General features: G+C 37.7%; 1 protein-coding gene across 2 annotated transcripts; it reads left to right on the top strand.

Annotated features, from left to right (window-relative positions):
• Nucleotides 1-31: 31 nt before the first annotated feature.
• ZNF770 (zinc finger protein 770) lies at nt 32-8,336 on the top strand. 2 transcript variants are annotated; one of them, XM_060096573.1, is made up of 2 exons: nt 32-120; nt 4,060-8,336. In XM_060096573.1, the coding sequence occupies exon 2, from the start codon at nt 4,116-4,118 to the stop codon at nt 6,195-6,197; it is 2,082 nt and encodes a 693-aa protein (XP_059952556.1). In that variant the 5' UTR covers nt 32-120; nt 4,060-4,115; the 3' UTR covers nt 6,198-8,336. The 2 variants fall into 2 exon arrangements, with proteins under 2 accessions (XP_059952556.1, XP_059952555.1); XM_060096572.1 differs by having other exon boundaries at nt 41-148.
• The last annotated feature ends 4,421 nt before the right edge of the window (nt 8,337-12,757 follow it).

Raw genomic sequence — 12,757 nt, 5'->3', positions numbered from 1 at the left:
TCCGAGCTCCGCGCCTGCGCACTTAGCCCGTCGCCGCGCCGGCCCTGAGGACGTGTGCACGCAGCCTTCGCGGCTCCCGGGCCTTGAGATGCGCGGCTCGCGGGCCCGTGCCAGCTCCAGGTGCGTGAGGAGGATTTCAAGAACCCAGGTGTGAGGTGGAGCGATCCCCCGGGAAAGGTCGGGCCTGCCTCGGTCCCTCCAAGGTGCCCGGGGACCCAGAACGGGGGCGCCACGACCTCAGCTCCTTTGCTTTTCCCACTTCCCCGCCTCCTGACTGCAGCTCATGGGGAGCGGGAATCTCTGAGAGGAATTGCAAAAAACGATACTTTCCCCTGCAGTGGGTCGTATCACATGTGGCATTTTCCCCCCTCTCTGTGGCCAAAGCAGTTTTCACCCTTGCCTTTCCTTTCCTGGTGTGGGATTTTGCAGTCTGGACTCTGGCTCGACTCCTAGGTGCTTACTGGTTGTGGGCAATTAGGGCGAGGGCCAGTTGTCAGGGTCTGTGTCCTGTGCAATCCCTCTGAGAGGAAGAGGTGAGGGTTCAAGGTCAAGAGAGGGGGCCGGGGGAAGTGGGGCAGAAGAAGCTACAGAGAGGGAAAGGCTGTGATAAATGTCACCAGAGGTTATTCCGTAACTGAAAGTTCTCTAACTTTCTCTCAATTCTTGTGTTTCTTGTTCATTTACTTTTGTTATAGCCTCACCTTGTTTTAATGTTGTTCGTTAAGACTGGAAAACCAACAGGCTTTCGGCCTTGAAGTATCGTTGGAATTTTTTGAGATCGGTTGTCACAGTTTTACAACGGAGTGTATCTTGCTGTTGTCAGGATAATTTGGGGGTTGACCCATTGAGATTTACCATCTTTTATTTTCACTTTAACGTAGGAAAAATTATACACTGTTGGATTTGTTTCTGAAATATGACCGACAAAAAAGGTCATTTAAGAACACAGAAATCAGTAGAAGTGGGATTTGGAGTTCTATCAAATTACTGTGCATATGCTTAAGTACGCGTGGGACTGCATTTGGAGCTTGGGGATCCCTTAGCTGTCACTTATAAATAGCAGATGAGATCACTGCTTGCCACCAGTGATTCTAACAATATAGGGCTTCCAGTAAGTGCTTTCCCACATGGTGTGGACGCAACTGACAATAGTATCCAGTCTTAGTGCTAGTGTTAGTTGATAAGCCATAGTCTCTTTTTGGCACAGTAACTATAGGTAGTCAATTCCTGTTATAATCAGAAACGGTTGTCATGTGTGTGGTTCTAGTGTGGAATTTTTTTCAAGTGTTCCAAAGAAACTATTAAAGGAAAGAAGAAATACACAATAGGAGCTGAGGACCCTGGCTGCAGGCCAGAATCCTATGTGTGATCTTTCAGGCCCGACCATAGACAATCGCGTGGCTTTGCCTGGCTGGCCTCTTCAGGGGAAGCTGCTCTTGCCACACCAGACTTGTGCATGGCCAGTGCACTGCAGTTTTCTGGAGGGAGTTGCAGTCAAGGACTCACCCCTTCCCTCCCACTAGCCATGCTCATACTGTATTGCATTCCTGGCTCAGGTACTTCCATTCTGAGGGCCTTGGCCGAGGTACTTCCCAGGTGCCTCCACCAATACCTCCTTATTGCAAAGGGAGGGAAGGTGGAGGGGGCAGCCTTGACTGAGGTACTTTTCTCCATTTTGACTCAGGACCATTCCACTTTTAGCTCTTCCTTCCTTCTCCCCTGGCCCACAGGTCCATAAAGAGGCAGAAACCTTTTGTTCCAGCCTCCTTTGCAGAGAAATGATTGTGTGCATTGCATCCACCTAACCCTCACCTAGTGTTCCATTTAATCGACCACTGGGGAACCAGTACTTTTTAGCCTCTTGCTTGCACTGTTGCAGTAAGTGAATAAAGACTTGATTATTACTTGCAGTTTGGCTCATTGTCCTAATTGACACCTCAACACCTGATTTTGCCTGACGGGAATTAAATAAATTGCCAAGTTCTTGGCAATTCACTTAATTTTAATCCCCATAACTGCTGCTGTGTTAGCATTTTAGGGATTTGGAGGCCATTCACCTGTAACTTCTCTAACTCAGTGTTGTGAAAGTGCATAGTAATAGCATCAACAGCTGATTGTTGCTAACGTGGATATCTGGGTTATATGGTGTAGTTTATAAATTAATATAGTGGCTTGCAGTCAGATTATTTATTTGTGTGGCATATTACCTTTGGCCTCTAATTAGATTTTTCTGATAAATATTTTGGGGTTATATGGGTCAGTTGAAGAAAATTAATAATCCTTAGTAATCCTGTCTCATCCTATGGGCCCCAATCTTACTTAATAGATTACTTGGCCACTTTGAATAAAGTGATTGATTTGTTGTAGGTTCCTCTGTCTAGTGTGTAAAAAAGTATGCCAGGAACAGGTTTCACAGTTTTTTACCTCCTCCTATAGAAGTTTCACAAAACAGTATTTATCCTTACCATATGTTATGCAATCTGATATTTTCTACTCTATTAAACAAAAATGCTGATCATGACCCACTAAGGTGATTGCACAATCTACTAATGGGTAGTGACATGCAGTTTGAAAACCACTATGGTAAAACAACTAGAAGATAATTTGCTCAATAAATGATTTTTTTTTCTGTTTTTAAATCAGATTCCTGAAGAGAACCACAGTGGGTGTGTTTGTGATTTTGTGTTTAAGGTGTCTTCTAGGAGAAAATAGATAATAGCACACAGCATATATGTTGGATATTCACTAAATCATCTGACAAAAGAACACGGTTTCTGGTAGATTTATCAACTCTCTGATCTCAACTAGAAGATACAACATTAGAATGAGAGAGCTGGAACAGCTTTTTTTAATCTCTGGCTTCCTTATTTAAGGAAAATGCAGTAGAAGAAGAAGGATGAGAAGAAAATTGGCTTTTCAGTTAGGAGAAGATAGGGTATAAAATGGTTGTGAAAGTTCCTGGTAAGCTTTTGCATGTGTCCTACAGAGGTATATTAGGGAAAGTATCTTTATCTTTATATTAACTGAGACCAAAATGACCTTTTTATTCTACTGCCTGAAAAGTAAACTACACTCAGACTTTCAATTACTTAGCCATAGATAAGTATATAAGTAGCCAGTGTGTCAACCTCATTGCCTCTGTACTTGTCTTTTAGGACTTCTACAACAAAGTGGAAAGGAGAAATAAAAAGGACTGTACGTTTAGTATGTTTATCTCTTAGTTAGAAACCCTAAAAATGATATTAAGTAGATAAGGATAAAGTTTTTAAATTTGATTAGTGTTGAGCTAAATAATACCTTACATTTATACATTACTTCAGTTTTCCAACACATTTAGGTGCATTATCTCCGTTGATTCTCACAACAACTCAATGTGGTAGGCAGGCCAGAAGGCATTTTTCCTGATTTAGAGATGAGGAATCTATATTTCCTTCTTCTTGCCACCAAGTTCATATGATGGCAAATCCAGGACTAGAATCCAGGTTTTCTGGGACATTTTCTCCCAGTTGTTTATGTTATCTTTGTTGGTCCAAAGAAGTAACTGAGAGTAAATATTGCTAATCATGTGGCTAAGAATTTTGATAACTAAAATATTCCATTCTCAGATTATGTCCAAGGTATGCTATAATTGAATGCAGATATGTCTTATTTTTAGTATTATATTTTATTTCTTGCACTCTTTATCTTTCTAGCCCAATTTTTGAAAAATGACAAATCTACTTAATAGTGGACTAGGAAAATTGGAATTAAAAGATCTATTTAATGTTAAGAAATTCAACTCAGTCCCCTTTTAATGTATCATCTCAATTAATTAGAAATATAGCTTAAAATTATATACATTTTTAAGTATTTCTTTTAAAGACTCCTCATTTTTCTGTATGAGTGAAATTAGTTTAATGATTCTAAAGTATCTAAAATGGTATTAACTTACTTTTAAACACAGGAAAAGTTGAGGTTCCCTATTGCCTTTAATACCATTAGCCAAAGAACAGCTTAAATTATTTCTTTTCATATGAATAAGTAATTTTTAATTAATACATTTTTATTTTTAATTTTTAGACATCTGTGGAGTGTAAGAACACTATGGAGCTCATCAGAGTATATCACTGAAGAATATGATGGCTGAAAACAATTTTAAAATGCTAAAGATTCAACAGTGTGTAGTAGCCAACAAACTACCTAGAAACAGGCCATATATTTGCAATATTTGCTTCAAGCATTTTGAAACACCCTCAAAATTAGCTAGGCATTATCTCATTCATACTGGTCAAAAGCCATTTGAATGTGATGTGTGTCATAAAACCTTTAGACAACTAGTTCATCTGGAAAGACATCAACTAACTCATAATCTGCCTTTTAAATGTAGTATTTGTCCACGCCACTTTAAGAATCTGAAGACATTCGTGAAGCACCAACAGCTTCACAATGAAACTTACCAGAATGATGTTAAACAGGTCAGAAGACTGCTGGAGGCCAAGCAAGAAAAGCCAGTGTATGGAATGTATCATGCTCTTACCACAGAGGAGAGATGGGCATTACACCCGTGCTCCAAGCCTGATCCTACACACAGCCCTACAAAGAAAAAAAAGAATATTCACGTGTGTACAATCTGTGGCAAGCTGTTCCCATCACAGTCAAAACTTGATAGGCATGCACTTATTCATACTGGTCAGAGGCCTTTTAAATGTGTCCTGTGCAGTAAATCTTTTCGACAGTCAACTCACTTAAAAATCCACCAACTCACACATTCAGAGGAAAGACCTTTTCAATGTTGTTTTTGTCAAAAAGGATTTAAGATTCAAAGCAAACTTCTGAAGCATAAACAAATCCATGCCAGGAATAAGACTTTTCAGACTCTTTCATTAAAGGTGAAGAGTCCAGAATCAGGCCCCCTGCCTAATAAATTAAATGCAAAGCAGGATAGTTTTGAAAATGGTGATATATGTGAATCTGAGGAGAATAATCAACTTGATGTCCACTCTATTTATATTGTCCCTTTTCAATGTCCAGAGTGTGAAGAATGTTTTGAATCAGAGCAGACTCTCAGTGGACACAAGTGTTTTCCTGCCAGAAGTGGCAAAATTCCAAGCAGGCTCAAAAGAAGCTACAACTATAAAACCATTGTTAAAAAAATCTTGGCTAAGCTTAAACGTGCTGGGGGTAAAAAATTAGATAATTTTCGTTCTGAGAAAAAAGTATTTAAAAACAGTTTCTTGAAAAATTGTGATCTTATTTCTGGTGAGCAGAGCCCTGAACAAACCCAGAGAACATTTATGGGTTCTCTTGGCAAACATGGAACATATAAGACAGTTGGCAATAAAAAGAAGAAAATGTTGACTTTGCCATTTTCTTGGCAAAAGCACTTCCAGAGCCAAAATATGGGAAAAAACGTAAAAGGTATTCTTACACCAGAGAACGTGTTAACTATGGATAATTCTGTGAATAATAAAGATGTGTCTATCTATGGTTCATCAGGTGAGGAATTCTTTGAAAACTGTGAAGTGCTTCAGTGTGGTTTTTCAGTTACAAATGAAAACATCTATACTGGACATAAGATGTGTCCTTGTGACAAATGTGAGAAAGTGTTTCCTTCCGTATCTAAACTACAAAGACACTATTTAATTCATACTGGACAGAGGCCTTTTGGCTGTAATGTTTGTGGGAAATCTTTTAGACAGTCAGCTCACTTGAAAAGACATAAATTAACTCATATTGATAAGATTCCATATAGAAAATCTCTCTGCCAAGTAGAATTGGAAAATTTGAACAAACTTTTCATTCATCAAGGTGATAATGTTAACTATAGTGCTTCCCAGCAATGTCAGGCTCTTGGTTTTCAAAAATACGAGGTCTCAGAGTCAGATCAAACATCAGAAATAAAAGTTAAGGCAGAATCAGAGGATTTCATTCTTGGTACCCCCTATAGGAACAGGCAGCCCTGTCTCTCTAGTGCACTTCTGGAATCAGAGCAGAGCCATCATAGTCATTGTTGTAGTTATTCAGGGCGTACTGAGAGGAACGACGGCCTTCTTTACCAATGCAGTGTTTGTTCTAAAAGTTTTAGGTCCCCATCTAAACTGGAAAGACACTATCTAATTCATGCAGGGCAGAAGCCATTTGAATGCTCAGTTTGTGGCAAAACATTCAGACAGGCTCCTCACTGGAAGAGACATCAACTTACTCACTTTAAGGAATGACCACAAGAGAAAATGGTTGTCTTAAATTCAGTTATGTAATTGACAGACCCACTAACGTGTGGTCTTTCTGGTGACCTTGCTCTTTAGCCTATGTCATTTATAATGTATTTTTATCAAAAGGCCTGCATTAGATTGAATGATTTCATAGGCAGTTGCTTGTCTGCATAGTCAGAGGTAAGATACATAGAAATGTAATACGTTTTAGGAACAACCAAATTAATTTTTAGGGGGAAGAACATGATTTGATGCCATAAAGCAAGTATTTGTTTTATTTTAACACACACTCTGGCTGTATTGAAAATGTTGTAAATCCATGATGTGGTACAAATAATTCAGCCTCATTTTTAAAGGAATTATTCCTTAAGACACGCCATGTCCTTTTATATATGCTCAAAAGACAGAGGCAAAAATTGGTTTTTGGCCACTACAGATAGCCCCACTATATTATTTCATGTATTTTACACCTATGGTTCAAATTCCATTGCAAAATTTTTTCTTACAAGCTAAAAAATATAAAGGCAATAAAAGTGAAAGTGGATGAGAAAACAATAGCATTATTGTCATTGTTCTTTTCCAAGCTGTTTATTCTTAGGACTCCGGTAGCTTCCCCTCCTAGTCTATAGGTGATTTGAATTGTTTTTTTGCCCAGCCTGCTGTTATCTTTACCCCCAAAATGTAAACGTAGGAGAGAGGCTAGGATGCACCTGTATACTTTTACCATGTTTACTTAGCAGGAATAATGTTCAAGTGCCATAATCTGTTTGATGATATGTATGCAGTGTCATCTTTTCAGAGGAATGAATGCAATTCATCTACATGCTTATTAATGATTGATAGCAGTAGTTGTAGACTTAAGGCTCACCTGTAGATCTGCATCTCCATAAGACTTTTACATTTACCTTAGCAAAACTTTCTTTTAATACCCCTTTGAGTGGTCCTATGACTAAACTAAATATTCTATTAAGTTTGATCAAACGGCAGTGACTAGGTCTAGTTCTAGTTTTTATTCCTGTTTTTTTGCAAGATTCTAATGCTAAAATATGTTATTTTGATCATTAGTAAATTGTTATTTTAATTAGTAAGGTAATCCCGTATAGGAATAAGATGCTTATGGAATTGAGAGTATCATTCTAAACAGTACTGTCATGATTTGGGGAATATTTAATCAAACTGTAAAAGGCTTGTAATCACACATTGTCCTTCACATTTGCCATTTTTAATAAAATCTTTAAGAATGACATTTCCTAGCAATAAGAGAAAATAACCATTATCTTTCTAAGGTGAAAAGAACAGGTGGGTATTTATCCCAGCACTCGCAGATCTATGTAGTGACAAGCCCTCTACTGAGAATGGATAAAGGAACAATTTTACATTGTACTGTAAGAATTGTCTTTGTTGGTGGGGGGAAGGGGGGGAGGAGAAGTCAGTCTGCTTCTTTTACAAGTGAATTTTGAGAAACTTGGGTTTAATTCATAGAGATTAAACTTAACAGTACAGATAAAAGCCCAACGATGTACAAATGTGCAGGAGAATCATGTGTTTTAAAGAATAATTTCTCTTATGTTTCCTTGAGATGTGTTCCTCCAGTGCAAGCAAGGTGATGTTTTATAGAATTTGCTTTACACAGAACTTTTTAAGAACACATCTATTACATAAAAGCAAGGGATAACTAGTTCATGTTTTCCAAGAATAAAGGTTCAAGGGTTTTTTCTTTAATATGTCTGAAATTATATATTTGGGAATTTTCCTAAGCTATTTATGTAATTTTATTTGAAGTTAATGTCTCATATACTCCTTTCCCAACCCTAACAGGAGAATCCTAACAGTGTTGTGCGTGTATGATTATTAGACTTTATTTGCCTAAGTGATACTACTATACATTTTTTTTTGGCCCATGCCTTTTTAAGCTGTTTCATATTGAAAGTTGGAATATTGTAAAAATTTTGTCGAAGAGGTACTGTAGTGCTATTTGAAGTACCTCTAACGAAATACTTATTTACTTTTATTATCACTACAAGCTGTGGAAACTTTATAGGAATGAAAATAAACTGTATACATCCATGATAAACTATACTTCCATGATAAGTTTAAACATTAGATGTTAAATGATGACTTGCTGCATGCTAGAACTGTTATTATTGTTGAATCAATTGCTTTGGTTTTCTGAAAAAAATAAACTTTTAAATATCTGAAAAGAAAATTAGAAGAATTTTTGTTTGGGTAATTCCAGGCTGTAGCATGATTATTTACCGAAGTAGTTTGATTGACTGAGTTAGTGAAATTATTGTTTCTTGTTTTGTACTGCAGTAGGGCCTATTAGGACAAAATGTGTGCTGAAGGAAAGTAGATGGTGATTCTTGAAAAATTTAAATTTTAGAATATTTTAAAAATAAAGTTTCAAATTACACAGTTTGAACTTTTTTAAAAGGGAAAATCACATAATACAGGAACAAGGTACTGATTGCCAAACACTTTCCTGGGCCCACTCCAGTCTACCTTCTACCTTCTGAGCTTTCTACATGGCTAGTTAATCGTTTACTTCCTTGTTCATGTTAAGTTTCTTTGATAGGTCCTTATAACCTACAAATGGATATGTTAACTCCATTGCATGTCACATGATCTATCTGCTTATCCATTTATCTTCCTCCTTGGCCTCCCTCTCCAGATTTGTACTAAAGAAACATAAAATTAGTTCCTCCAATACATATTCTTATTCCCGCTTCCATCTTATCTATGTAGTATTAATTTAAATTAGATACAAACTGTCATACTGTATTCAAAGAAGAGATTTAGTTGAGCCAGGTTTTATTTGTTTTTAGTCCATGATTATGGAAGAAAACTAAAGTGTTTAATTTGCAGAAAACCTTTCAATTTACATTATGTGAGATAACCAATGAGAATTATAGACATTTTTAAGGGATAGCACCAGTGTTTGAAGTCTGCATATCCTATAAGAATCCTTTGTTAGAAGTGAATTGTCAAGGGCTGTTTCATGCAGAATATCTGCTCTTTAGAAGCAGTGAAAGGAAACATTTAATTCCTTTCTTGTTGAGATTTCTCCTATTGCCAGTTAGAAGGGCTTAGAATTTCAGGGCTAACTGCTAGAATTCTATTAGCACTATTCTATTAGAGAACAAAATTCTATTAGAGGAAAAAAGATAACTGAAAAAGAAAAGTGGTACAATGGTATTATTAAACAATATGGAACATGTAATACTTTGCATCCATATTGGCTAACTTCTATTCATTCTTTGAAGTTTGAGTTTAAACACTGCTTCCTCTGGAAGCCTTTTTGATTTACCCTAGCACTCTATTCCCTGTGCTCCCACTGCTTTTTTTTTTTTTTTTTTTTTTTTTTTTTTTGTGCAGTACGCGGGCCTCTCACTGTTGTGGCCTCTCCCGTTGCGGAGCACAGGCTCCGGACGCGCAGGCTCAGCGGCCATGGCTCATGGGCCCAGCCGCACCGCGGCCTGTGGGATCCTCCCGGACCCGGGCACGAATCCACGTCCCCTGCATCAGCAGGCGGACTCTCAACCACTGCGCCACCAGGGAAGCCCTCCCACTGCTTTTTGTTCATAACTCTATTAATCGTCACTGTTGACTAGTGGTTTTTAAACTTTAGTGTGCACTAGAATCATCTAGAGGGCTTGTTAAAAGCATAGATTGCTGAGCTACACCCTCAGAGTTTCTGATTCAATATTTGGAGTTGGTCCTGAAAATTTGCATTTATACAGGTTAGCTGTTATTGCTGTATTGAAACTATAATTTGAGAACCATTGAGCTAAACTACATGTTTCTGGAAAGCAAGAGAATGCATGATTTTATGTTTTATACATAAAGTATAAAGCAGTATCTGTAATGTTTTTACATCCTCAAATATATACTGAATGTATAAAGGAAGAAATGAATGGAGTCATTATTACAAACTCTTACCTTCTCTGTAAATCTATAATTTCATTTAGAGCCTTTCATTCATTCTTGGAATGAGTTTGCCTTCTAAGATGTTGAGATCAAAGCCAATCCAAAACTTTCTAAACGTCCCTCCTCTTCACTCAAAAATGTCTCTCTTCACTCAAAAATGTCTATCTTTACTCCTTACTTTTCTCATGTATCTCAGAATAATAATGTTCTTCCACTTTTCTGAAGCTAGCTTTTCCTTGCTCTCTTTCTCCTTCTGGGAGCTTCATCATTAGTCCCTTCTTTTTTCTGGTGGTTTTAGTTTTTCCCTCTCATTGGTTCCTTAAAGAAAATTTCATGTGTTCCTTATTCAGTTACGATGGTTTTGGCTGCAAGTAGCAGAATGCCTGACTCAAACTGCTTCTTGCAATGGGGACCTTATTGGCTTATACGACTTGAAGTCCAGCAACTAGATAAACTCTAGGGTTGTTAAATCATATAGTTGACTCTGGTTCCTTCCATCTGCTCTGCCTTTCACAATGACAAGATTATTTTCCTTATGGTTTTAGGATGCTTTGTTTGCAATTAGGGCTGCATGCTTCCTTCATGGGGGGAGGGTGGGACAGTGAGTGAATGAGACACCCAGAAACTCCCCCAAGAGCAAAGCTAAGTTTCCTAGAAGTCTACAGTGAACACTACCTCTCTCACCTGCCAGAATTGCTTCACAGCCACATTCCTGAACCAACCACAGATAAAGGAGATAGAATTATGTGGAGCTGGACCTGGACCTCAGCCTACTTCCTTCAAGCACAAGGTTGCCTGAAGATAATACAAATACTGGTCAAATTTGAAGTTGCATTTGGAAAGAAGGGAGGAATGGATAGGCAATCAAAATTTCCACTGCACCAAGCTTAAAAAGAGATAGCAGTTGGGCCAAATAACTTTAGTTTTACCTATTATTTTGGTTACTGTTATATTTTACTCTTTGCCTTTTAGGGTCAGAGATATTGAAAATTCATTACACCTACTTCCTCCATTGCCTTTTCGTTCATTAGCTTCTTAGCCCTTTTTTACCTAGTGTTTTCCTCACCACCTCTTGGGAGCTGTTCTATCAGTGATCATTGTAGTAGGCATTGTTAGTTGCAACCACATCTTCTCTCTTTCACTGTATATCAGCCAGGTATTCTGGGTAGGACTGATCTTAACTGCAGCTCCAGCAATGGTCATGATCAGTCTAACTCTATCAGAATATTCATCATGACTTAAAGGGATGGGTAACGCAAGACTAAGCCAGTCAATGCACAATGCTACCTTAGCCAGAGTAATTGGCCTGGAAGAACTGACCTAAGTTGATCTGATCAGAGTGAAACCTTGTACTTATTTCAGTGATTGAGGAAGAAGAAGTGAGTGTGGAGAAGTTTTCTCCGTTTAGGTACCATGAAGAATGCTAGTCTGGGGATGAAGTCAAAACACAAAGCAGAGCAGGGTGGGAGTAGTAGGGGGAGCAGTGCCAAAAGAATGGAGCTGGAAGCCTGATCAACCGCCTGAAGCCTAATTTATCTCTAGACTTTATTTATACCTATAGATTTCCTTTACTTTAAAATCAATTTGAATTAAATTTTCTTTTTCTTACTACAACAAACTGATAATGGTCACCAGTGGTCACCTAATTTCCAAACCCATGGACTTTTTGAAGTTCTTGTCCTTTTAGATTTCTCTGAAGCATTTGACACTATTGACAATCTTGTGTTTGGAAACTCTTGATTACCTGGTTTCTTTGCTTTCTCCCTTCCTTACTTACAAAACTCATTACAGAAAGCTTGTAAAATAAAAGTTATAAAATGAACATATTATAATTTTAGGATGTCCAAAACCATCATTCAAAAACTTGGCTAAGAGAAGTGATATGAAGAGAAGAGAAAGCAGGAAAAAGAGAGAGGGAGAGTTTGAGAGAGAGAGGAGAAAGATGATGATACTGCATTTTTTCAGAAATCTACTAGGTATTATAAATTAGAACCTTTCACATAGTTAGATCCACATATGATCTGGAGCTTATTGGCTTAATATCCTCTTGGCCACAAAATCATAAGGTAAATTACAAATTTAATAAATGTTAATTGGCAAATAAATTGCTCATCACTGCCCAGATCTCCTCCTGCTACCTCAGACTGTGTCTCTATATATTGGAACTATCTTTTCCTTTTAAAATCTACTTCTACCTTCTGTCTCTACTCTGTTTCTTCAGTGTCTTCCATGCTTATTCCTTCCTCTTCAATTTTACTTCCAGAACCCAAATTTAGGCCGTGTTACTTTTGCTTTAGATTTGCAATAGTCTCCCAACTGGTATTCCCATCCCCACTTTACCTATTCCAACCCATCTAACAAACTACTGAAAAGTCATCTTCCAAAAGTAGATTTCCAATCAGTGGCTTCCTATTGCCTTCCATGATAAATACAGTCTCCTTTCTCTAGCTTTTAAGGTTTTGACATGTTAAGCCTGATGGCTCACTCTCAACATTCTCCCAGCATGACCTGCTTTTATGGCTTTATCTGTGCTATGACTATACTAGAAATATTGTCCCTGATGTTTTTGATTATCAAAATCTTATCTACCTTTCAAGATTCATCATAAAAGCTATTCAGAAAATCTTATTTTACCTCTT

The sequence above is a fragment of the Mesoplodon densirostris genome, chromosome 4 (assembly GCF_025265405.1).
Source record: "Mesoplodon densirostris isolate mMesDen1 chromosome 4, mMesDen1 primary haplotype, whole genome shotgun sequence".
Taxonomy (NCBI): domain Eukaryota; kingdom Metazoa; phylum Chordata; class Mammalia; order Artiodactyla; family Ziphiidae; genus Mesoplodon; species Mesoplodon densirostris.
This window is presented reverse-complemented; position numbering and strand designations above follow the sequence as displayed.